This window comes from Pelophylax lessonae (assembly GCF_965119305.1).
Source record: "Pelophylax lessonae genome assembly, chromosome: 1".
Taxonomy (NCBI): Eukaryota; Metazoa; Chordata; class Amphibia; order Anura; family Ranidae; genus Pelophylax; species Pelophylax lessonae.
This window is the reverse complement of record NC_138768.1, coordinates 558,061,271-558,086,849: the sequence shown is the minus strand read 5'-3', so window position 1 is coordinate 558,086,849 and position 25,579 is coordinate 558,061,271. Positions and strand designations below refer to the sequence as shown.

At 43.3% G+C, this 25,579-nt stretch overlaps 1 protein-coding gene across 2 annotated transcripts in view; it reads right to left on the bottom strand.

Moving 5' to 3' along the window:
- Positions 1-22,528, bottom strand: part of LSM4 (LSM4 homolog, U6 small nuclear RNA and mRNA degradation associated) — a 34,577-nt gene extending 12,049 nt beyond the window's left edge. The window contains exons 1-3 of one of the 2 annotated variants that reach the window (XM_082270100.1): positions 22,508-22,528; positions 3,755-3,853; positions 840-1,023 (exon numbers count right to left, since the gene is read on the bottom strand). In XM_082270100.1, the coding sequence (XP_082126226.1) occupies positions 840-1,023; positions 3,755-3,853; positions 22,508-22,510 (286 nt within the window). In that variant the 5' untranslated portion in view covers positions 22,511-22,528. Of the gene's footprint in view, positions 1-839; positions 1,024-3,754; positions 3,854-16,563; positions 16,576-22,507 lie in introns of those variants that run through there. The other variant, XM_082270099.1, reaches the window with a different exon arrangement.
- Between the last annotated feature and the right edge of the window lie 3,051 nt (positions 22,529-25,579).

The following is a 25,579-nucleotide window of genomic DNA, read 5'->3' as shown; positions in this document are numbered from 1 at the left end:
CTGGGGACTCAGGACGACTGTAAAGCTAGCTGCACAGTGCTGCCAACTGCTAAGTGAAGCACGCTACAGACTTGAGTCACTTCCTTGCTGAGAGTGAAAGCAGGCGGAGCGCCACAGAAAGTTTACAGGAGGTAAAAATCCCTGAATCACATTTTCGTTTAGCTTAACGAAAACGTAATCAATTTTCGTCATAGCTTTCGTCAGTGGACAAAGATGTGGCGTTTAGTTTTTGTCACCGTTTGTGTCAACGAAATTAAACGCTGCACATTTAGAGCCCATTCACACTAGCACGACTTGTGAGGCGACTTGTGTAGCCCCAGGTCCCTTGACACAAAAGCAATGTTAAATCAATCAGTGCCGTCTTAATTGGCACTACTGAAGTCGCTTCGACTTCAGAAAAGGGTCCTGTACTACTTTGAGGCGACCTGTGATCCGACTGTCCCATATACTTCAATGGGAGTCGCCTCCTTATCTTAATTGACACGACTTGTTATCAGACTTTCCAGGAAGAAGAAAGAGATTAGCCAGGCATTCCCCACAGACAAAGTGGCCAGTCTCTAAACAAGTCTCTAAACAAGTCTCTAAACAAGTCTCTAAACAAGTCTCTAAACAAGTCTCTAAACAAGTCTCTAAACAAGTCTCTAAACAAGTCTCTAAACAAGTCTCTAAACAAGTCTCTAAACAAGTCTCTAAACAAGTCTCTAAACAAGTCTCTAAACAAGTCTCTAAACAAGTCTCTAAACAAGTCTCTAAACAAGTCTCTTCAAGTCACGGGGCGACTTTCTGGTCATGGTAGTGTGAACCGGCTCTAATTTTGCGCTTTAGAAAAATAAACATACCGCGTCCAGCTCCACCACCTCCTCTTCCTTTCATCTGCTTCTGCTGCTGCATTCCACCACGACCTCTGCCCTTTGACATCACTTCTTCTTTCACCATATCAATAATTTCATCAGGGATGCGCAAGTATTTAATTGTGCTACCACGTATATAGCACTCAGGCATTCTCCAAAATTTGTCACCATCCTGTTAAGAGAATAATTTAAACCCATATCATAACCCCTTTACTTTTATCTACATCATACAAAATGTGTAAGAAAATCAAAACATTCAAATATTTTTAAGTTGGTTTACATTAAAGTAAAAGGTAAAACTTTTTTTTTTTGTTTTGGATAGAGTGGAGAGGGATTAGAATACCTGCCAGTGTCCCAGTTAGGTAGATTCACCCTCTCCATTTTTCCTGTCTACCATTTTTATTGAAAGAAGAAAAAAATAAAATCTCAAATTTTGGGTTGTCCCCAGAAAAACAGGAAATCGTCCAATGGGGACACTAGCTTTGGTGACCTGGGGGTCCCCAAAGATATCCCTATTAAGTGGAGTAAACTCTGTTACACCACTTATACCTACAGGTAAGCCTATATTAAGGCATACATGTAGGTACTGTGACTATCTTCTAAACTTACACTGTTAAGGATAGATATAGAGAGATATATATATATATATAGATATATATATATATATAGATATATATAGAGAGATATATATATATATATAGATATATATAGAGAGATATATATATATATATATAGATATATATATATATATATAGATATATATATATATATATAGATATATATATATATAGATATATATATATATATATATATAGATATATATATATATAGATATATATATATATAGATATATATAGATATATATAGATATATATATAGATATAGATATATATATAGATATATATATATATATATATATATATATAGATATAGATATAGATATAGATATATATATAGATATATATATAGATATATATATATATATATATATATATATATATATATATATATATATATATATATATATATATATATATATATATATATATATATATATATATATATATATATATATATATATATATATATATATATATATATATATATATATATATATATTAATTAGTGCAGTGACGTCACCGGCGCAAACTTTAGAACGAAGCTTCACAATGTGCTAGTATGCGATGCATACTAGCACATTATGACATTGCCTTGCAGGGAATTTTTACCAATTTACTACTGCTTTAATTTGTTGGGATTTCCCCTCACTTCGTCTTTAGCTACAGGACATGAAGTAAAGGGAAATCTGCACAATGGGACACACATGGCAGAAAATAATTTAAGCGCATATAGCTCTACTTTAACAACAAACAGCATTTCTCCATTTCCCTCGCTACAGCTTCATCCAAGTTTTCAATCAGAGAAAGCGTGCCTGAAAGTGGACCACTTTGCCCACTGACAAGGCAATTGTCAAAAAGAACGCTCAATCTCCTAAGAGCAGCTGAGTAACCGCACTGAAAGACCTGAACTAGTAGATAGGACAAGGTACATACATAGAGAGGACAAGGTACATATATAGAGTATCTCAACTCCTAAAACTCATATCTGGACAAACCCAATCAATGGACAAGCAAGGTCAGAAAAGGCAAAGTCAGGGTCGCTAATAACTACTCTGGTGTTCTAGATCAGGTCCCACAAAAAGGCGGGAGCATACACATACTTACACCTCAAACCTTGCTTAGAGGGACTGGCTTTAGGCTCTACAACTCCACAAGAGTCCTAAAAATTGGGCAATATGTACAGAAGTTTATAAAAACTCCAGTTTAAACTAACCCAATGAATTCTCCCATTATTTCTTTTTCTCCTCCAATTCTGTTCATCTTTAGCTACCCTGTACAGAAGATGCACCTCAGGTTATTCCTTGGCCACAACACACTGGCCATGGGTAGACTCCTATAGGCAGTCCATCTCTGCCCAACAACCTTGACTCCACTTAGCCCACACTATCCTAGTGTTTTAGCAAAAAAAAAAAAAAAGAAGTGGGATAGAACAAAATCTCAAAAAAACAACAAATGAATGATTCCAAGTAAATATATGATGGAGAAATGAAACGCTTTACCAGTTACTGCAGAAAGACTACGAACTAGCCCCATACTTGGAGGTGCTACAAGACCCCAAAACAGACAAACCCTGAGCACCAACAGCCTGGAAATTTAATTAGGATGGCACAGACAGACCTACAAGCCCAAGGAAAGTAGACTGTGCCAGCAATATGACCAGGGAGTCCTGGAGAATGAGAACCATTTTCAAGTTCTTCTGGGAGAAGAGGGGCCAATGGGGAAAATATCTGCACAATATGTGACAGCATGTCAGACAGACATGAGAAGCTGTGGATTTAAAAAAATTTATATAATATATATATATATATGGTCCTGCCAATAAAATGTATTTGAATTTTAAAAGGATACAAATCCAATATGATTTGAAAGCCTGTAGAAATGATGCTGCAATATTGATCTGGTCTGTTGGGGGAAGCATAAAGCATCTCCATCACCTGTAAACTTGGCGCACGAAATACCTAAGGAGGTGTAGTCTGATGGGAAGCAGAAAGTTCTTGGGGTCCTAAGAACTTTCTGCTTCCCATCTTAGTCGGGCAGGGTATCTAGGTTTAGAAATGCCACGAGGAAGGTTCGATATCTTTTATATGCTGAAAATGTCAATCACTTTAATTAATTTTTTTCTGTGCAAATGATCTTCACATTCATGGACATTTTCAGTTGCAGGCATTATACAGTGTATGCATTGGTGAATCATAAACTAAAAGACTGTTTGTCAAACTGGCTACAAAAGGGATGGGGGGGGGGGGGGGGATACATACAACATAAGTGCAAGAACAAACATACCCTAGAAGTACAAATTACTTCACGTAGATTGATGTTCATCCAGTTGTCACAGCTAACCAAGTGCCCGTTGTAGGTTTCACCATTCTTTAATTCAACCAACTAATCAAGAAAATAGAAAAAAAAAAAAAAAAGGGGATGAAATTAAATCTTTCAAGAATATTGCAATTAAGGCTCCATTCACATATATGTGAATCGGATGTGCGTTAAGTCACATCCCATTCACATCAAATGTGAACTGGCAGCCTTCTGACTGTAGCCATTTTACACGTGCAGGGTGGCTGCAGTGCATTTTAAAGAGTCCTGTGCGTTTTTCAGTCTAGTTCAGGTGTGATTTCAGAGGAAAATTCGCTCCTGAACCGGTTAACAGAACCGCACTGGACTCCTGCACAGAAAATGCAGCCACATATGTGAATGGAGCCCTAGAAAGACCACAAACCGTATAAACATGAGGGCGTAAACATGATTGTAAAACAAACAAAATGTCTAAACCGAAAAAAAAAAAAAAAAACACAAACACACAGATCAAAATTCAGCAGATGGTTCAGCCGGGACCAGCTGAATTTCAATCCATGTATGGGCAGGCTAATTGTACCAAGGTTGATCTACTTGGATACAACCAGCCTGTTGCATTTTTCTACATACGATTACTGCTGGTGACTATAGCCATTAGCAGTAACCGTCGTATTCTGCTGGCCGAGAAAGCTGCAGTGAGTATAACAAGCATGATTTACTGCATATACAGACTGATATCTCTTTACGGTTGTGGGTTTAGCAACACTTTAAGGGACAAAGGTTGCCTAGGAAAAACATCCGTTGCTCCAAAATGCCACCCCAAGATTGTAGTACAAGTTAGCATTCAGAAAGTCAAAGAATTACCACACTGGACAAATATTCAAATCATACCTAATCCATGTTAAAAATTCAATAAATGCAGGCACTTTGGATATTTTCCTTAGACAATGCCTTAAAGCTTAGAACAAAATTCAAACATTGAAGACAATTGTAAACACTGACAAAAATGAATGCTACCTATTAATTGCAAAGACAAACAATTACTTGGGTTCAGTTTTTGAACTGGATAGCTATGTGTATGATTCTCTAAAAAACACAATGAGATATAGGTTGCAAATAATCCTCATTCATGTTTAAGTGTCAATCAAAAAAAAAGAAAAAAAAAAAAAAAAAAACCTTACAACTCAGAAACATGCCTAACTGATGTAATGGCTACCAGGAAAGCAACCTTACAAGTAAAGGTCTTCCAATGGAATAACCCGTATTTGCTGAAAGGGAGGTCTCTGAAGTATTGAGGCGCACCAGGCGGAGATCCCAAAGTGACGCAGCAGGTTAAATTGGGCGATTTTCTGAGCAGAAACTCCCATGCCAGCTATCCGTGAAGTACAGTCTTGATGGAGGGATTGAGAGGCAATTAGTTTCTGGAATAAAATGGATAAAGCATAAACCTTTCCCCTGGGAGTACTGAGCCAGATCCTGGTCAAAACCAAACTGATAGAGGACCACAATTAGCATGATTGAATATTTCCTGTGACTTTAATTCTAGTCCTCGCACCAGGTAAAGTTAGTCTACCATGTGTGATGGTAAATCTAATCAGGGCTGGATTTGCTTGTAAAGTGTGAATAACAGTCAGAATTTCCCAGTTAGACTTACCGGGAATGATATTTATAAGAATCATCCAGGATAGTAACCTGAGAAGACTGGATCCTCCCTCTACAGAAAATAGTTACATCCCCCCCCCCCCCCCCCAATCGTCTCTCAGCTGAGATAAAAGTAGAAGAAGATCTCCACCAGAGAACAAGGGGAAAAAATTTTAATCCTCTAAAAATATAAAATTGAAAAAGTAGGCTTGCCGTCTTGGAAGATCCATAGAAATACCATTACCAACAAGTAACTGGGACTTTATCCAATTATTTTCCAGGACAGCAAGCACTAAAAACCACTTCCAGTAATGGGACTACTTCCAGTAGAACACTACTGCTGAATGGTAGGTCTTGTCAGGAGGGAACTTCCCTTATACTGTATAGTATCTCAACTAGACCCAACAGCTGCTTCACTGATGTTCACACCTTACTACCTACCATGTAGAAAAGATCTAGCAAAAGGCACCAGAACGGAGGTACTTTCGATCCTTACTTAGAAGCCAAAAAAAAAAAAAAAAAACACAGGAGCTAGACACACTGGTAACTTGGTCTCTAGGAGTTGTCCAGGACAGCACAGGAGAGACAGGCAAGGTAAAATCCATTAAGACACCATCCCTCTTCCCCAGTCTTCTATCCAAGAACTTCCCCGGAACGACTTCTGAAACAAGGAAAACACTCGTCCAAGGTTAGAACAGCATATATTGAGGGAATCCCTGCTGTCCTGGACAACTCCCAGAAACAGAGTTACCGGTAAGTCTAACCAGTTTTCTCCAGTAGTCTGTCCAGGACAGAACAGGAGAGGATCAATGAGGACTTACCAGATTAGGGAGGGACCACCTCCTGGAGGACCTCTCTCCCAAATGCTTGATCCTGTGCTGAAAGAAGGTCCAGTCTATAATGCTTAATGAAGGTTGAATAGCTAGACCTTGTTGCTGCTTGGCAAATTTGCTCTGATGTCGCCCCAGCTTGTTTCACCCCAAAAAGCAGATCGTGCCCGCATGGAGTTAGCCATCAGGGAAAAAGGGCACTCCTTCAGAATTTTTTAAGCCTCCACAATTGCCTGTTGATCCACCGGGCAATTGTGTTCTTCGAAGCTTGGTACCCCAATTTTACCAGAATGCAAAACAAAAAGGAGCATTCGATTTTCGAATGCCTTTGGACAATTTGTCAACCAACCCAGATTTTCCAGAAAATGAATGGCCACCCGCAGATCCCTTTGTAATTGGGGCAAGGAGTGTGTGTGTGTGTGTGTGGGGGGGGGGGGGGGGAATAAATAAAAGGTCATCCAAATACAGGATGACTGAGATCCCTTTTAGTCTCAGGGGGGCCAGTGCCTCCGCCAGGACCTTCGTAAAAATCCTGGGGGGGGGGGGGGGGGGGGGAGAATGACAGGCTGAATGGCAGAGCCCTGAACTGGAGATGGTGGACTTTCTTCCCCCCACTTGATTGCCACCCTCAAAAAGTTTTGCCATTCATCGTGGATCAGGATGTGCAAATAAGCATCCCTCAAATCGAGGGAAGCCAAATAGCAATTTGGGGGAAAAATCAATTTTACTATAAAGATGGTTTCAATCCGAAACCTTTTGTAGGCTGCCCATCTGTTCTGAGACTTCAGGTTCAAAATGAGAAGAAATTTGCCTGACGGTTTCCGCACCATAAAAACGTGCAAATAGAAACCCTGGTTGGTCTCTTGCTGGGGCACCGGGACAAGGACATGCTGGTCAACTAGGTCGCCAACAATTTGAGACAGAAGTGCAGTCGCCTTCCGAGGATCCCTGGGAGGTAAGGTTATGAACGTCCTTGCAGGCGGAGTGCCCTTGAAGTGGATTAGATAACCCTCCCTGATTATCCTCAGTATAAATCCATTTGGGGTAACCTTTTTCCACTGTGGGAGGAACTGCCCCAATCTTCCTCCCACTGGGACCCGTTTATTGGGATTTTCTTTAGGAGAGGAAAAAAGGATGTCACTATTCTTCTTTCCCCTCCCCCACTGTTTTGTTGACTGGTACTTGAGGGGTCTGCCCCTGTGGCCTTTGGCGAGGGGCACGAAAAAAAAAAAAATAATCTTTCCGGGACCTTTTTGGTTTTAGTCGGAAAGGCTTTCTTATCAGCTGTTCGGTCCAAGACCTTCTCTAGGCCTGGCCCGCACAAAAGATCCCACTCAAAAGGAATGCCACAAAGTCTTATTTTTGAAGGCAGAATCTCCTGACCAGGATTTCACCCACAGGGCACGGCGGGAAGAATTCACCAGGGCTGCGGCTTTAGCCTTAGAGCTTGACAGATTCCGCCGAGGTGTCTGCCATATACCCAGCCGCCTTATGTAGCATAGATAGGGAATCCAGGATTTCCTTCTGAGAAGTCCCCCCTTCCAAATGGGTCTGAAGCTGGTCCAACCAGACCTCCAAATTACAGGCCACCACTATTGTAGCCATTGCTGGCTTTAAATTAGTGGTAACTACTTCCCATGACCTCTTCAGTAAAACCTCCATCCTTTTGTCCATGGGTTCCTTAAGGACCCCCATGTCCTCAAAAGCGAGATCTGTTGACTTAGCGCATTGCGAAAAAGTTGAGTCTAACTTCAGAAATTTATTCCACACGCAGAAGGGGTCCTTGTTAAAGGGGAACCTGCTTTTCAAGCTTCTTGAAAGAAAAAAAAAAAAAAAAAAAAAAAAAAAAATTTATCAGGCTTCATCCACTTTTTTTTTTTTGATAGTCCGATAACGCCTTCTGTACTGAGAACACCCTATTTTGACCTTCCTTCAGGGTTTGGTACATTTGGTCATGGAGGGACAGAGAAACCAGTTCCTCTTTAATATTCAGAGTTTCATAAATCATGCCCAGCAAGGCATCCACCTCTTTGAGTGAAAGCTTGTATCTAGGCGATTTTGTCCCATATTCTGGAATGTCTTTGGATGAAGCTGCTTCACTTCGCTCCTCCAGGAAATCCAGATCTTTCTCACCCTACTCTGAGGGGTACTTTGGTTGGCCGTTTTGGGGTCTTAAGGTTCAACAGCATAGACTTAATTGCCTTCATCTCTTTCACCCCAGTAATTAAGTCCTTACATGCCCCCGTATCCTCTTTATATACTAAATTATCTATACACAGCTTGCAGAGTGGTTTGTTCCAGCCCTCAAATTTAGTTGTGCAAGCCGGGCACCTTTCTCCTCTGGATTTCTCCAATTCTTTGTGCTGAGCCATAAACAAGAGAAAAAAAAAGGGAAAAAAAGGGTAACAAACAAGAAAAGGTGGGCCCATGATGCTAATACCCAGATAACCAGCAACCCCCCCCCCCCCCATTTGAGAGCCTTCCTTGGCTCAGGAGAACAGGAGCATGGTGTCCGCCCTTTATGGATTTATGAAAAACCTGATCTACTGAAGTCATTAGTAGTGTCCAAAAAGCGGGTGAAGTATATATTCATCTAAAGAATGAAAGCCCTTTTCCTAAAGCCTAAACATTGCAGGAAGGCAAAAAGACTTCTTGGGTGCTATAAAGTAAAGTGGCCATCAAAGGATACATAGGGTTGGACTTCAGCTTGTTATACAGTAGTTGATCTATTGATCAACTTTAGTACAACCAACTTGTCTTTTTGTGCAATCACAGCCTAAGGCTATAACCACAAGCAATTTTTCTATTCCTTTTACAGAGACCACTCCCCTAGATCTAGGCATCAGTGGCTGAAGTAGTCAGCCTACCAATGGTCCACTTCAGTGATATGAATGTCCAAGAATTTCTGCCCAGGAGAGCATCAGGCTCATTTCTTTTTGGGGCAGCATGACTTCTGGTGCCCCCAGATGGTGATTATAACTGCTCTGGTGTTGAGGGTACCCTGACTGGGTGACCTTGTAGAAGGGAGTCCAATGTTGAGGTAATCTGATGGCTCTCAGTGCCAAAACGTTGGTAGGAAGTTTCCAGGTCACCCTGACAGTCAGGATATTGTAAACTTTGCCCCAACCTGTAAGGCTGGCATCTGTTGTCAACACCTTCCAGTGTGTGAAGTAGACTCCCATTTTTAGGAGGAGGGGGGGGATCCGGGATCGACCAAGTCAGACTGCTTTGGCTGGCTGGAAAATCAAAGGATTGGATTTGCTTGTTCTACATCGCATGTTGTATTGAAAAGGTCTGGAGTGAAACTGGGCACAATGAACTGCTTCAACAAAGGCTATCATTAAGCCCAGAATCCTCATGCAGAAGCAAACTTAGGGGTGCTGTTTTGACTTAGGGGCTCGAGTGAGGGACGCAACTTTTCTTGGGGGGGGGGGGGGGGGATCCTGGCTTGGGCTGTATCTAAGATTAGAGCCAAGTACTCCAGATGGTGTAAGGGCTGGAGGAAGATTTTGGAAAGTCCATTATCCAGCCAAAGCTTTGAACAAACTGCATCATCCTCTGGACATTAATAGCCAAGTTTGAGTCTGAGGAGTCCTTCAGTAGTCCAGATAACCCAGGTAATTCATGTTATGGGTTGACCTGGGAAGAGCCAAAAGTGGGGCAACCCTTTTTGTACACACTCAGGGTGCAGAGGAGAGACAGAATGGTAGTACTACCAATTGGAACGGTTGGTCTTCCAAAGCAAAAGACCCTGGTGTGAGGAAAACTGAGGTGTGTAGATAGGCATCTTGTAGGTCTACCAATGCCAGAATAGTCTTAGAGATGAAAGATCTTGTCAATGCCATCTGGAATTTTAGCACATAAAGAAATCCGTTTAGAGATTTTAAGTCTATTAGGCCAATGCGCATTTGGTTTTACACTGTGAATAAGTTTGAAGAGTAACCTTGAAACTGTTGCTCGAAAGGAACTACTACAACCACTGAGTGTCAGAAGTTGGTACAAGGCAGTCATTAAAGAGGTTGTAAACCCATATTACTTTTTTTTTTTTTGCAACCTGTAAGGGAAACACATAATGAGCTAGTATGCATCGCATACTAGCTCATTATGAAATACTTACCTTCGAACGAGCCCCCGCCATGCCGTCTGCTCACCTGTATGATGGGGGACATGTCCAGTCGCCCGTCTTCCGGGATCGCGGCATCCGGCCATCTGATTGGCCGGAGCCGCGGTGACGTCACTCCAGCGCACGCGTGCAGGAGCCGACAGTCACGGCACGGGGCACTGAAGAAACGGCACGAGCGGCCGTTCCTTCAGAGCGCATGCGCCAGTGACGTCACTGGCTGCATGTAAGGTAAATATCTCCTAAACGGTACATGTTTAGGAGATATTTACAGTACCTATAGGTAAGCCTCAACATAGGCTTACCTATAGGTAAAAGTGTCAGAGGAGGGTTTACTTCCTCTTCAAGTCTGCTTTCTTGGTTTGAAACTGGCAGACGAAGGTAAGAAGCGAGCAGGGGGAAGCAATGGAAACTATTTTGTGGTGTACCCCGGACTCTATAGAGTCAAGTGCTGTTGGGCAAAGAAGAGTGCACCTTGCATCAATTAGAGTGTCCACAGTAGAAAACATCTGGCGCGAAGCCAAGTCTTGTACCTCAGAATGCAGGGAAGGAAAAACATCTGCAACAAAAATCAGGGTTCTCAACACCTTCTTCCAGAACATCCAAGGAAATTCTGCTTACGAATCCTGTACACTGTCAAGGGAAATAGAGGAGTGTAGCGTTTCTGGCCTATGGACAAAAGGTTTTAGGAAAATTAGGCCATAATAGCAAAGAAATCTGCTTTTGTTGCATGTCTGATGTCCAGAACTGGTGTTAAGTACACAGGGAAAGCCTGTCTTACATTACTGATGATGCTGGACCTATTAGAGCTCCAAGGTTTCATCTGTCATTGTGGACATACCCCTGGAAGGTCTTCAGTGTGTGGGAACCACAGAAATTAATCTTGGACTTTATACAGGAATGCACAAATCGCATCGTCCAACACCTGGGACATGCAGTCCTGAGTAGGCGTTTTTTTTTTTTTACATTTAGCCCTGCTGCAGGCAAGCAGCAAGGTTTTACTAAAAGTGATACGAGCCACTGTATTGCTTTTAGAAGCGACAGGAGGGGTCATTACCTGACCCCCCACACCCCACCAACTAGTGTTTCTTGGGCCTACCATTGTCACTGGCGAACCCTGGCAATGGTTCAGGGGTTCGTGCGGCTGCCCATAGAGGTTAGGAGAAACCAGATGGTCTCTCCTCACACCTATGATCTAGAAGGCCGGGAGCGACATCACTTCTGGTTTAGGGTGGATGTAAACTTTTTTTTGGAAAGCATCAGATCAATGTTTTTTTTGCTCTGATGCTTTCAAGGGTAAAAGGAGAGATCTGGGGTCTTGTCTTGCTTTATCATCACAAGAGAGGTTTACATTTCTTGTGATAGCAATAGAAGTGATTTCAAGAAAAAAAAAAAAAAAAAAAAAAAAAGAAAGGCTTTAACCACTTAAGCCCCAGCCCTATTTCGGACACTTTTTGTTCACAAGTTAAAACCAGTATTTTTTCCTAGAAAACTACTTAGAACCCCCAAACATTATATATATTTTTTTAGCAAAGACTCTGGAGAATAAAATGTCGGTCATTGCAAAATTTTTTGTCACGCGGTATTTGCGCAGCGGTCTTTAAAACGCCATTTTTTTGGAAAAAATTTGAAAAATCACATTTCACTGCATTTAAAAAATACTAAACAGTAAAGTTAGCCCATTTTTTTTGTATATTGTGAAAGATGATGTCACGCCGAGTAAATAGATACCAAACATGTTACGGTTTAAAATTGCGCCCCCCCGTGGGATGGCGACAAACTACGGTCAATAGAGATCTCAATCTGCGACGCTTTAAATTTATTTAACGGTTACCAGTTTAGAGTTAGAGTGTAGCTCTTTTTTTTTAATTATTGCCCACGCTCTGGCGATCTGCCGCCTTTTGCAGCACAGTAACCCGGACGTGACGTCATGGACGCCGCCTCCGGGTTACGTCATCGGAGACCCGATCGATGCCGTTTCCGGCATTCATCGGGACTCCATCCAGCCGGCGGACGTGCCGGCTGGGTGCTCGGGGCTCCCGGTGGGACGGTAGCCCCGAGCAAAGCCGCGGAAGGCGGCGGGAGGGGGGGGGGACGTCCCCTCCCGCCCCCCCGGGTAACGATCGAGCGGCTCCCGAGCCGCATCGATCGTTACCGACGGAAAGCCGACCGTCGGCTTCAAACAACGGTACCGGGATGATGCCTCTAGCTAGAGGCATCATCCCGGTATAACCACTCAAAGTCAGCCGACGTAGAGGTTACGTGACTGGTAGTAAAGTGGTTAAAGTGGTATTGTCCCCCAGCGCAGAGGCGAATGCATGCATACATACATACATAATCTCACAAAAGTGAGTACACCCCTCGCATTTTTGTAAATATATTATATCTGTTCATGTGACAACACTGAAGAAATGACACTTTACTGCAATGTAAAGTAAGGAGTGTACAGCTTGCATAATGGTGCAATTTTTTTCTCAAAAAAAACTCAACACAGCCATTAATGCCTAAACTGCTGGCAACAAAAGTGAGTACACCCCTAAGTGACAATGTCCAAATTTAGCCCAAATTGTGAATAGTGGTCATCCTTTTCCCACACAGTCTTAACCCTCTTGGGCATGGAGTTCACCATAGCGTCACAGGTTGCCACTGGAGTCCTCTTCCACTCCTCCATGACAACATCACGGAGCTGGTGGAGGTTAGCGAACTTGCGCTCCTCCACCTTCCGTTTGAGGATGCCCCACAGATGCTCAATAGGGTTTAGGTCTGGAGACATGCTTGGCCAGTCCATCACCTTTACCCTAAGCTTCTTAAGCAAGCTCACAGTCACGTGAGCGAAATGCATTGACGTCATTCGTCATGTGACTTGGCTCTACTCAACCTACAGGTGTTTCCTCATATGGCCTGTCCATCAGCTTGTTATCCCCAGCCCCAGGGGATATGTCAGCACTGCACAACGCTTCAGATGAGAAGTCATGGCAAAAGCTCAAGCAGAAGCCCAGCTACAGATTCATCAGATTCTGATAGATGGATGGATGACTTGGAGGTCCTGTGAGGAGTATATTCATATTCCTTCTGTGGGTAAGATCTATCAGCAGGACGCTGTTCATTTACACATACACACCACCCGCCCTAAATCTACATAGCAGTATCTTGGTATGTGTTACACAGACTTATCTGCCTCCCCTCCCCCGTCTGTTTTTGCCACGCATCTAGTTGCTTTATTTGACTTCCTTATCCCACCTTTCGATGTATGCCATTTGAACTTTCCTTCAGAGCATTAACCATTACAGCTTCTACTACTGTTGGAGGGTCTATGCAGTTGGAATCTCCCAATGTCAGTCTCATAATTCACTGTGGATCCAAAAATTCTATTTGGTAACCCTGGGACAGTATGGCTAGAATATATTGATTCTGTCATAGTTGCCCAGTGGGGGAGGAATTTTTGCAGTCTTCCTTCCACAGGCAACAAATTGTCATTGTGACTTGTTGGTTGTTGCAGGAGGATGGAAAAGGACACTTCCCTTTTCCCCTAGACCTTTGCGCTGACCAATTCTTCCTTTTTCCCCTGGGGCTTGCCATCTTGCTCCTGACCCCTTTAAGGTGAAAAAAGACGTTTAGCTGTCTGTTTCCTCTTTTTAACAGGGAGTGATCTAATTTTGTCGGCTGTCCTTTCTAAAACTAGGAGCGAACAGTGGATCCCCCCTAAACTGAATATCACAAAGCTTGCTTTTAGATGCCGCATCCCAAGGCCAAGTCTTCAACCACAGAGCTCTTCTGTCATCCTTACGGATTCTGCTGAAGCATCCGCAATGTAGGCTATGGCCGTTGACAGAATGGAAAAAGAATCAAGGAGCTCCTATTTGGGCGAATATGCGATATGTGCTTTAAGTTGATTAATCCAGTACTTCAGGTTTTTAGACACAAAACTAGTTGCCATAGCATGGGGGGGGGGGGTGTAAGTTCCTCTTGGATTGGGGGGACCTACCTCCACTAACCCCCCCGTAGGGATTAACTGTGATCTCAGAGAGGATTGTGAGGTAGATGGCTGACTTAAGGGTGGATTTGTTAGCGAGCAGTGAAAGGATTGTATGGTAGCATCCAGCTCCTTTCTAACCGATGCAATTAAAAATCGATGCATGCCGTAGAATCTTCCTCTTTAACCAGGCGTGTGTCTTCTTTCAATCTTCAGTTAGCTTTGCATGAAGGGCATTTCTTTTTAACAGTCAGGTCAGAGCTCTTAGCCTGCCATAACGAGAAAAACAAAAAAAAAAAAAAAAAAAAAAAAAAAAAAAAAACACAGGCAAACCATCCCAGTGAATCAACCTATTACTCATCAGGGTCACCCAGGTGCACAGGAAGCATACATAAAACTCCATGTGCCCAGACAGGCCCCGGGCCACCAGGGTGGGGGGGGGAGAGAGAGAGAGAGAGAGGAGAGAGACCCCACAGTAATCAGGGTAAGATGCACAATCCACCCCTTACCTGGGCCTTGCTGGTGCCTGTCCCACTTGCTGCTGCGACCACGTCCATAGAGGTCTCTCAGCGTCCACAGATGGCTAGGGATTCTGGTTCCAGACTCCAATAGTGCCGCTGCGCCGGACCTATGCACCAACTCTGTTCCTCCCCTCTCCCCCTGCGCTTCCAGCGGAAGGGACACCACGCGCCTGCTCCACGAGCACCGTCCCTCGTCGGATACCTCACTTCCCGCTGGGCGACTCACTACTCCCAACCAAAAAAGGGGCTGCACTTACCAGAGCAGTATAGGCTCTCCCTGAGCACTGAAGAGGGAGAGGGAGCCCATCCAAAGCACCAGGTAGCGAGGTACGAACTCTCCAATGAAAAAAGGTACGTATGGTGGAGCAGGAAGCCTGGTCTCTCAGATCAGCACCTAAGTGTTCCTGATTCCCTACTAGGTGTTCCTCGGCCAGGGGAAACACAAAAACTGATGTGCTGTGGGGAGAAGCCTTCTTTTAAAGTCTGGTGGAAGTGGCATTTCCTTTTGGCAAGTGGAAGGAGCCATCTCTCACGGTGCTGTCCTGAAAGACGTTTAGGGAAAATACTGATTTTAACTTGTAAACAAAGTGTCAAGAGAAGGGCTGGTATTAAAGTGGTGCGCTTGTACTTGGCACCCACGTGCTTCAGTGTGTGAGGGTAAGGATTTTTTTTTTTTTTCGCTCTCATTTGAGGCCAGCGCCTCATTTACTCGGTCAGCAGATGCACTTCTGCTGAGCGTTGAGAGCCTGACACGCCCCTTTTCTGATGAGCACCCAATCAGTGCTCGTCACACTGCAAGGTCTCTCCCCTCCCTGCTAGTCCCTGGGTATGGTGCTGGAGACAGTAGGAGATAAACAATGTAATGTTAAAAACATTAAAAATGTTTAAGTCCCCATGAAGCCCCTTTTAAATATAAAAAGATCAGGCGCCCTGGGTTTTTTTTTTTTTGGGAAAAAAAGATTAGTGGTATTTGATGTGAACTTCCAGAAGTGCTGATCAGCTATAGATAAACTATATAGAGATGTGGAAAATGAAAATCAGCGCAATTTCTGTAAGTTCCTCAATTATATTCTTATAGTATAAACTGTGGGCTCTATCTGGGTGTGAAGTAATATGAATGAAAATAAAAATATCCAATAATTCATAATTAGAGTGCAAAGGCAGTGTGTCCTTCCTATATTGAAAACAATGTCTGGTATCTGAACAGTGATACCAAAAAAGTGCTAGTGCATAAATAATAATGTGAAATAAATTGCAATATGCTGGTTTATAACTTTACCAGCAATATTTCTGGCGAGTTCTACCTAGGAGAATCAGTTATATAGAATATAATTGAGCATTGAGGAACTTACAGAAATTGCACTGATTTTCTTTTTCCACATGAAGCCCCTTTCGTTTATAAAAGCTTTGAGATTGTGATGAGGGACACGTAGATTGGGAACACGATTTAGTCCCTTGGTCAAGTAGTCCCAATTACTGTTTTTTACCAAAATAAGTAAAAAAGTGCCAAATTTTGGTTTGTCACCAGAACAGGAAGAGAAATCTTCCAATGGGAAATTCGTTCTGGAAAAAACACAAACCTAACGCGGTTTGTTACCTACCTTACTCTTTTTTTTTTTTTTTGGAAAAAAGATTTTTGCCTTTAGTTCTACTTTAAGCAAACCAATTGAAAACAAAGTACTTTAATAGATTCTCAAAAAGGGACTACATACCATGGGGTGGTTTTGCGCCGTCTTCAACAGTGATAAAGGAAGCTGCAAAACAAAAAACACATTGTGCACCATTACTGAAAATGTTCTAGTTTGAAAATAATGGGATTTTTGACTTACCGTAAAATCCATTTCTCTGATGTCCATTGATGGACACCGTCCCTGATTCTTAACCATTGGGTTATAATGCCCCCTACAGCAGTAGGACACTAGGCAAGAAAAAGCTTGACTAGGCCTATGGGCAGTCCCAGAGGATATACAGTACACCCACTCTCAGCTATAGGCACTCAGTTTTGTTACAAGCAGTGTCCGAAGAAAGCCAACTCCAGAGGGGTGGGTGCCGTGTCTGTCAATGAACATCAGAGAAATGGATTTTACGGTAAGTCAAAAATCCCATTTTCTCTTTCGTTCATTGACAAACACAGCTCCTGATTCTTCTTAAACATTGGGACGTCCCAAAGCAGTGTCAAACATGAGGGGTGGAAAACGGCAGAAACAAATTCCCAAGGCTAACCTTAGCCAGGAGCTCACCTTAAAAAAAAAAAAAAAAACAATACTTCTAAACAGCAGCCAGAAAAACCTTGCAGCCAAAAGGAAGCATCTGCAGATCCCAACACATCCACTTTACAAAAAAAAAAAAAAAAAAAAAAAACTTTAAGTGTGCACAGGTGGGCAGGTGGCCACCTTGTAAACTTGAGTCACTGACGGTGGATGACGGAAAGCCCAGAAGACACAAATGCCCTAGTAGAGTGTGCCTTGACAGAGAAAGGAGGAACCTGACCCTTGATGCAATAGGCCTGAACCACCGTCTGATCCATCTGGAAATGGTTGCAAAAGAAGTGGACAATCCTTTGTGAGGACCGTCCGTGAGCACAAAAAGAGAGTCTGACTTCCTAAGAGACTCCGTAGCTGTCAGGTACACCCCAAGTGCCCAAACCACATCCAAGGCATGCAAGGCAAATTTCCTTTGGATGTTTAGGCCTTGGACACAGGGGAAGCCACACAGTCTTCATTCAAAATGACAGCCAGAGACCACCTTTGGAAGGAATGACGGACAGAAATTAAGCACCGCCACCCCTTCAAAAAGGAAGGTGCCAAGCTGACCAAATTGCCTAGCAAGCCGCAGCCAAAATTTTTGTGGAGGCCCAGCTGCAAGGGGGAGAGGAGGACAGCGTGGGCACTTCTCCAGACAGGACACTGCTCCATGGTAATGTGGGTGCTGTCGGCCAGGAGGAAACGCTGCGACTCATATGCGCCCTTGCGAGAGATTTAACTCGCAGGCCAGCCCCCGTCCAGTGGGGCTATGTCGCAGCCAACCTAGCGCAGAACTGGGGTCTGCGGGGAACCATAAGGATCTAGATTATCCAGTTCGTGGCCCAGTCCAGTACGTGACTGTAGATCACAGAACAAAATAATTAGGATGAAAAATTCCATTTAAAAAGAAAACAAAATTGCCAGGACCAGAGATCCCAGCAAGGCAGAAAAGAAAAAAAACTGAGTGCCTATAGTTGAGTGGCTGTTTACCCCCTGGGACTACCCATAGGCGTAGTCAAGCTTTTTCCTGCCTAGTATCCTACTCCTGTAGGGGGCAGTACAACCCATTGGTTAGAAAGAATCAGGCGCTGTGTCCGTCAATGAATGAAAGAGAAAGTCTGTTTGCCACTTCCATTTTCTGCTGTCAGTTTCCCTGGCCAATGTGCAATCTGCACTGCATTAATGTCAGTAGAGTGCAGAGGAGACATCAAGGCCCTGAGGTCTCAGTAACCACTTACCTACTGGGCATTTTTACCCCCTTCCTGCCCAAGCCAATGTTTAGCTTACAGCACTGTCATGCAACACTGTACCCAAACAAAAAATGTATAGAATTTTTTTTTTTTTCACACAAATAAGAGCCTTCTTTTGGCGATATTTAATCGCCACTGGGTTTTTTTTTTGTAAATAAACGGAGATTGAAAGTTTAGAAAAAAAAATTGGATATTCGTCTTACTGTAAAATCCTTTTCTCTGATGTTCATTGATGGACACCGCTCCAGAATCTTATCCATTGGGTTATGTTGCCACCCTACATGAGTAGGACACTAGGCAGGAAAAAGCTTTACCATGCCTATGGGGCAGTCCTAGGGGGTATACTCAGACTTCCTGCTATAGGCATTCAGTTTTGTTGCAAGCAGTGTCAGAAGTAAAATAACCCAACTCAATAGAGGGATGGGTGCTGTGTCCATCAATGAACATCAGAGAAAGGGATTTTACAGGAAGACAAAAATCCAAATTTTCTTTTCGTTCATTGATTGACACAGCTCCAGAATCTTCCCTTCAAAATGAGGGGTGGGAAAAAACAGCAGAAAAAGTTCCAAAAAGACTAAAAACTAGCCAACCAGGTAACATGGATCTCAACCAGGAACAACTGGAGCTCACCTGAAAAAACCAATACACCCTCAAAGAGGACCAAGTCCTCTCAAAAGCAGCATCCGCAGATGCCAACACATCTACTTGTAATATTTTCTGAAAGTGTGCACAGACGACCAGGTGGCCGCCTTACAAACCTGCATCACTGACACCTGATGGCGGAAGGCCCAGGAAGCACTAAGCGCCCGCGTAGAATGCGTCTTAACAAGGAAAGGAGGAACCTGACCCTTGATCGAATAGGCCTGTACTACCATCTGGCTGATCCATCTGAAAATAGCTGCGGCAGACGCGGCCAACCCTTTGCAGGAAAAAGGGGAGTCCGATTTCCTAAATAACTTGGTTGCCGCCAGGTACAGCCTGATCTCCTGAACCACATCCAGAGAATGCAAGGCAAGCTCCTTAGGATGCTTAGGATGACACCGGGAAGGCAACACAATTTCTTTATTCAGATGGAAACCAGAGACAACCTCAGGAAGGAACGACTGACAAGGGCGAAGCGCCACTATCTCTGAACCACCAGAGAAGGCAGACAAGACAAGGCTGCCAGCTTGGACAGCCTGCATGCGTAAGTAATTGCCAAAAAGAAGGCTACCTTTAGGGAAAATGTGAGCTAAGGAATCTTGGCGAATATTTTCAAAAGGTGGTTTCTGGAGGAACCGACAGTACCAACTTGAGATCCCACAGAGGCAACGGAAAACGCACAGGTGGAGCAAAGTGGCGAATCCCCTGAACAAAAAAGGTAAAAACCAAGGTATGCAAAGCCAAAAGGAGCTTGAAAGAAAAATCGCCAAGGCCAAAACCTGGCCCTTGAGGGTACCCAGGGCCAGGTGCTGTTCCACACCTCTTTGGGAGGAATGCCAAAATACAAGACAGCGAAAAAGAATAGGCAGAAACCCCCAGAGACTCACACCAAACAATGCATGCTTTGCAAACATGGTTGTAAATCTTGTTATAAAGTAGCTCACCCCTGAAGACAAACCGCTCTATGGACCAAACAGTCTGATTGCAGACTTCTGGAAGTTTAAAGTCCAACTGAACTCCTGAAGAGTCTGCACAGTGATGTCCAGGTTGTCCTGTAGAGCAGTCGGTGACACTGCTCATAGAATATCGTCCAGGTACCCCAGCACCGCAATCCCCTGCTGTGGCAACAATGCTAGAGCAGGGGCCAACACTTTTGTGAACACCAGAGGAGCTGAAGCGAGACCCAAGGGTAACGCCATGAATTGAGCATGCTCCTCACTCACAGCAAGCGAAGGAAACGCTGATGACTGACATATGATGGTAGGGTAGGAATGCACCGAAATGAAAATTCTGGGCCGAAAATGCAGGATGCCCTTGGCCGAAAACTGAAACCGACCTTTTCCCCCCAAATTTTTTTAAAATAGATAGAACAGGGGCATACACCAAAAACAGGTAGCGACATACACCTTTGTGTAAATAAAATGCGTTTTGGTTTTCTTTCCACATTTTCCAAAAACTTGTGAAAACAAATGACATGTTCAAGAGACTCATTATGCCTCCTAGATCATGTGTTGGGGTGTTTTCTTTCCAAAATGTGGTCATTTTGTGGGTAATTCCATTGTCCAGGACTTTCAAAAGTGTGATAGGTCGTCAGAAAATTATGTGTGTCATTTTTGCTTCTAGAACGCCTGACGGTGCTCCTTGGATGTTGGGCCTCTGTATGTGGTCAGGCTGTGGAAAAGTGTCACACATGTGGTATCGATATACTCAGGAGTAGCAGAATGTATTTTGGGGTGTAGTTGCAAGTATGCCTGTACAGTGTGTGAGAAATAACTTCGTAATATGACCATTTTGCGAAAAATATATATATATTTTTTTTTTAAAAAAATCTTCATTTTGCAAAGAATTGTGGGAAAAAAAAAATCACAACTTCAAAAAACGCACTATGCCTCTTACTAAATACCTTGGAATATCTACTTTCCAAAAAGGGGTCATTTGGGCGGTATTTGTACTGTCCTGACTTGTTAGGGTCTCAAGAAATGAGACAGGCCGTCAGTACTTTAGGTGTGATCAATTTTCAATGATTGGTACCATAGCTTCTAGACTCTATAGCCTTCACAAAGACCAAAAAAATTTATACTTATTTGGGTTTTTTTTACTAAAGATATGTAGCAGTATAAATTTTAGACAAAATTTTTGAAGAAAAATGACTAAATTTGCAAAATTTAAAACCCAAAACTAAGAAAAATGAATTTTTTTTTTTTACAAAATTTTCGGTCTTTTTTCATTATTAGCGCAAAAAATAAAAAACCCAATTATGATTAAATACCACCAAAAGAAAGCTTGGTTTGTGTGAAAAAAAGGATGAAAATTTCATATGAGGACAGTGTTGCATGACTGATTGTCATTCAAAATGTGAGAGCACTGAAAGCTGAAAATTGGTCTGGTTAGGAAGGGGGTTTGAGTGCCCAGTGGGTAAGTGGTTAAAGGAGTTAGTCAGAAGGCTTTTTATCTTAATGCATTATATGCATTAAGATAAAAAAAAAAACCTTCTGGGTATAGCTGCCTCCCCAGCACCCGCTAATACTTACCTGAACACCTTCTCTCTCCAGTGATGTCCACAAGTCCCTCGGCCGTTGGGGACTCTCTCTCCTGATTGGCTGAGACACAACCGCGGCACCACTGGCTACTGCGACTGTCAAAGTCAGTTAGCCAATCAGGAGAGAGAGGGGACGGGACGAATGGGCAGCTCCTTGTCTGGACACACGCAGCTGCAGCCTGGCTGCCCCCATAGCAAGCTGCTTGCTGTGGGGGCACTCGATGGGAGGGAGAGGCCAGGAGCAGCAACGAGGGACCCGAGAAGAGAGCCTACTCCATGCAAAACCACTACAGAGGAGGTAAGTATAACATGTTATTAAAAAAAAAAAAAGAAAAAAGGAGCGGGGGAGAAATGCACTGGACTGCATCAAAAACGCACCAAAACACATAAAAAACACATGCAGCAAAGCATCTAGAATGCATCTGGACTGCAATTCCATGGTATAATCTGGCACTTTGCCAGTGGCAGCTGCAGGGGAGAGGAGGGAGCACCAACAATGGCTAGTAAATAGTAATGCCTGGGAGAAGTGACATCTACAGGCTCCTATGCTGCTGCTTGCAGACACAGGGCAGCCAGATCACCAGACTGGCCTAGGTGAAAATAGGCAAGTATATACATCTTTCTTATACGGCTTAGCCAGAACTGGTATTAGGAGGGGTTTTAGGATTAGTTAGATATAGCCTGGAATTCAGCTGAACAGTTCCTCTAATGTACCCCCCACACACACATATACATACATATACATACATATATATATATATATATAAGCAGCAAGAGAACATTACCCACCCACAATGAAACCCTAAACTACCATGCTTTGATTTAATGGAAGCATACATGAGCTCTTCTATCCTAAACCTCCTAGTCACACAGTATGACATCTTACGTGAAATGAAAACACTACAGCGTGTCTTCATTTCACTCATGCCTGTGCTACTAGAACGGTCTTCCGGTAAACGTTCCCCGAATTGCCCGCACATACCATGTTTCACTTTGTCCCGCGTTCCTGGCACACACTTCCTCTCTGTTGCTCAGACAACTCACATACGGAAGAAAACGTCCGTTTGACTGACAGCACTTTCCACCTATCAATGAGCACGTCTTACGCCACAAGACAAGCATTCCGCATGCGCTTTAGCATACAAGCGCTAGAGGCCACACTACCACTACACACTACTCTTCCGGCGGCCATGTTTAAGGAGACCAGATTTTTTTTTATAAAAACAAATTTATAGAACACAGCAAGCACAAGTTACAAATACACGCAGAGGAAATTCCAGACTGAAAATAGACGTTTTTGGTCTGGGAGAGGTGAACATGAGTGAATATATGAAATACTACTCTCTAGTAATTGTAAAGTCCCTTTTTTTTGTTAAAAATAACACGTCATACTTACCTACCCTGTGCAGTTGGTTTTGCACAGAGAAGCCTGGATCTACCTCTTCTCGGGCCCCCCTGTTCCGTGAAAAAACCTACCTGTGAAAATTCCCTACCCTCGTCACTTCCGGTGCATCTACGTCATTGAACAGCTGAGCAGCTTAGCAGTGCGCATGCTCACGGCCCCGGATACGTCATTGAACAGCTGAGGAGCTTACCATTGCGCATGCTCGAAGCTCCGGAGGGTAGGGAATTTCAGCTGTTGCGGCGGATACATCAAAACATCTCGGCTGCAACATGAAATCATCTACGCTCCAACCCCTGTGACTTTCCTGATCTCGGCTACTAAATGTAAAAGCGGCGGCAGGTCTATGAAAATATAAATCAGGGAGCCGAGATCTCCGTGATTTATATTTTCATACACCCGCCGTTTTTACATTTAGTAGCCGAGATCAGGAAAGTCACAGGGGTTGGAGCGTAGATGATTTCATGTTGCAGCCGAGATGTTTTAATGTAACCGCGGCAACAGCTGATGAAATTCCCTACCCTCCGGAGCTTCGAGCATGCGCAATGGTAAGCTCCTCAGCTGTTCAATTAAGTATCCTGAGCTGTGAGCATGCGCACTGCTAAACTGCTCAGCTGTTCCATTACGTACAGTATGTGGCAGGAAGTGACGAGGGTAGGGAATTTTCACGAGGTATGGTTTTTTTAACGTTACACCCCTTCAGCGCTTCGACCCCTCCCTCCTGTTGAATGCCACCCTGGGGTTAGCACCTCATCCCTTTAAAACCAAACACATATTAACCACTTGCTGACCGCCCGCCGCATATTTAGGGTCGGCTGCACGAAACGACGTAGTACTACATCAGTCGCATGCGTGGTGCTGGGGGTGCTAGGCAGCGGGGATGCCGATGCACGGGGCAGGCGGCGGCGAACGCCGCCGGGCACCCGCGACCGCTCCCAACTGAGAGAGAAGAAAGGGCAGCTGTTGTAAACACAGCTGACCGTTTTTTTCTCTGAAATGATCACAGAGGGCTTGTGATCAATCTATATAGGATCACAGGTCTCTATAATCATTTCACAAGCCCCTCCCCCATACAGTTAGTAAACATTCCCCTAGACTCACACTTAACCCTTGATCACCCACTAGGTTAACTCCTTTCCTGCCAGTGTCATTGTTACAGCAACAGTGCATATGTATAGCACTGATTACTGTAGTAATGTCACTGGTACCCTCAAAAGTGTAAAAAATGTCAGTTAGGGGTCCAATCTGTCTGCTGCAATGTCACAGTCCCACTAAAAATCGCAGATTGCCGCCATTACTAGTAAAAAAATAAATAAATAAAAATGACATAAATCTTTCCCCTAGTTTGTAGACACAATAACTTTTGCGCAAACCAATCAAAATACGCTTATTGCGATTTTTTTTTCTTACCAAAAATATGTAGCAGAATACAAATTGTCCCAAAAGGATAAAAAATTTGATTTTTTTTGTTGGGAATTTATGTAGCAGAATGTGAAAAATATTTTTTTTTTTTTTCAGAATTGTCGCTCTTTTTTTGTTTATAGCGCAAAAAATAAAAACAGGTGATCAAATACCACCAAAAGAAAGCTCTATTTGTAGGGAAAAAAAGGACATCAATTTCATTTCCGTACATTGGACGATCGCGCAATTTTCCGTTAAAGTAACGCAGTGCCAAAATGCAAAAAAATGGCCTGGTCATTAAGGGGGCTAATCCTTCCTGTCCAGAACTGGTTAACAGGTTCTGGAGCAAATTTAATGCAGATAATGCTCTACAGTATGTGAATTTAATTACCACCTTAATCAGCCACAGAACCTGTGTAAATAATAAGTGTTCATTTTACAGGGATGAGGTGGCAACCCTAGTGCCCCCACAGAAAGCAGCTTGCTATGGGGGCACCCGAGCCAAGCCGCAACTCCCTGTCCATTCAGACATGGACCTGCAGCCTGGCCCAACCCCTTCTGTCTTTTTATTGGCTCACTGAATTTGATTGGCAGCCACAGGAGCTATGGCACTGCGCTGCCATCTCATCCAAGACACTCCTGCAAAATCGCTGGATCGAGAAGGAGCTCAGGTAAGTATTAGGGGGGCTGAGGGGGTGTGCTGCACCCAGAAGGTTTTTATGTTAATGCATAGAATGCATTAAGATAAAAAAAACTGACTTTACAAACACGGGGCTCGCACTAGTGCAGTACAGGACACCCTATGTGATCCGCACAGGAATTGCACCACATTCCTGTGCACACTACATGCGATGTCTGTGCGGTGCGATTTGAGCCATACATTTTGTATGGTTTAAACTGCATCTGCACAAATAATGCAGGACCCTTTTATTTAGGACCTGAATCGCATTGCATGACTGTGAACACCCATGCGATGCGATTCTGGCGATCTCACTGCGATTTGCGATCTGTATCGGGGTTTCGTTAATCTAACATTGACACCCGCAGCAGATTGCATGGAAGATGTGAGATTGCTATGCAGTGTGCTGCAGGAAAATGCAGCAAATCTTGTGCGTTACCCGCATCGCATCAGTGTGAACCAAGGCTGAGAGTTTGAAACGGCAAATGTTTTTGGTTTTCAGTCACAAATATTTATGATGTAAATCATATTATGGCACAATGTAAAAGTTGCACATTGTAGAATTACCTGAA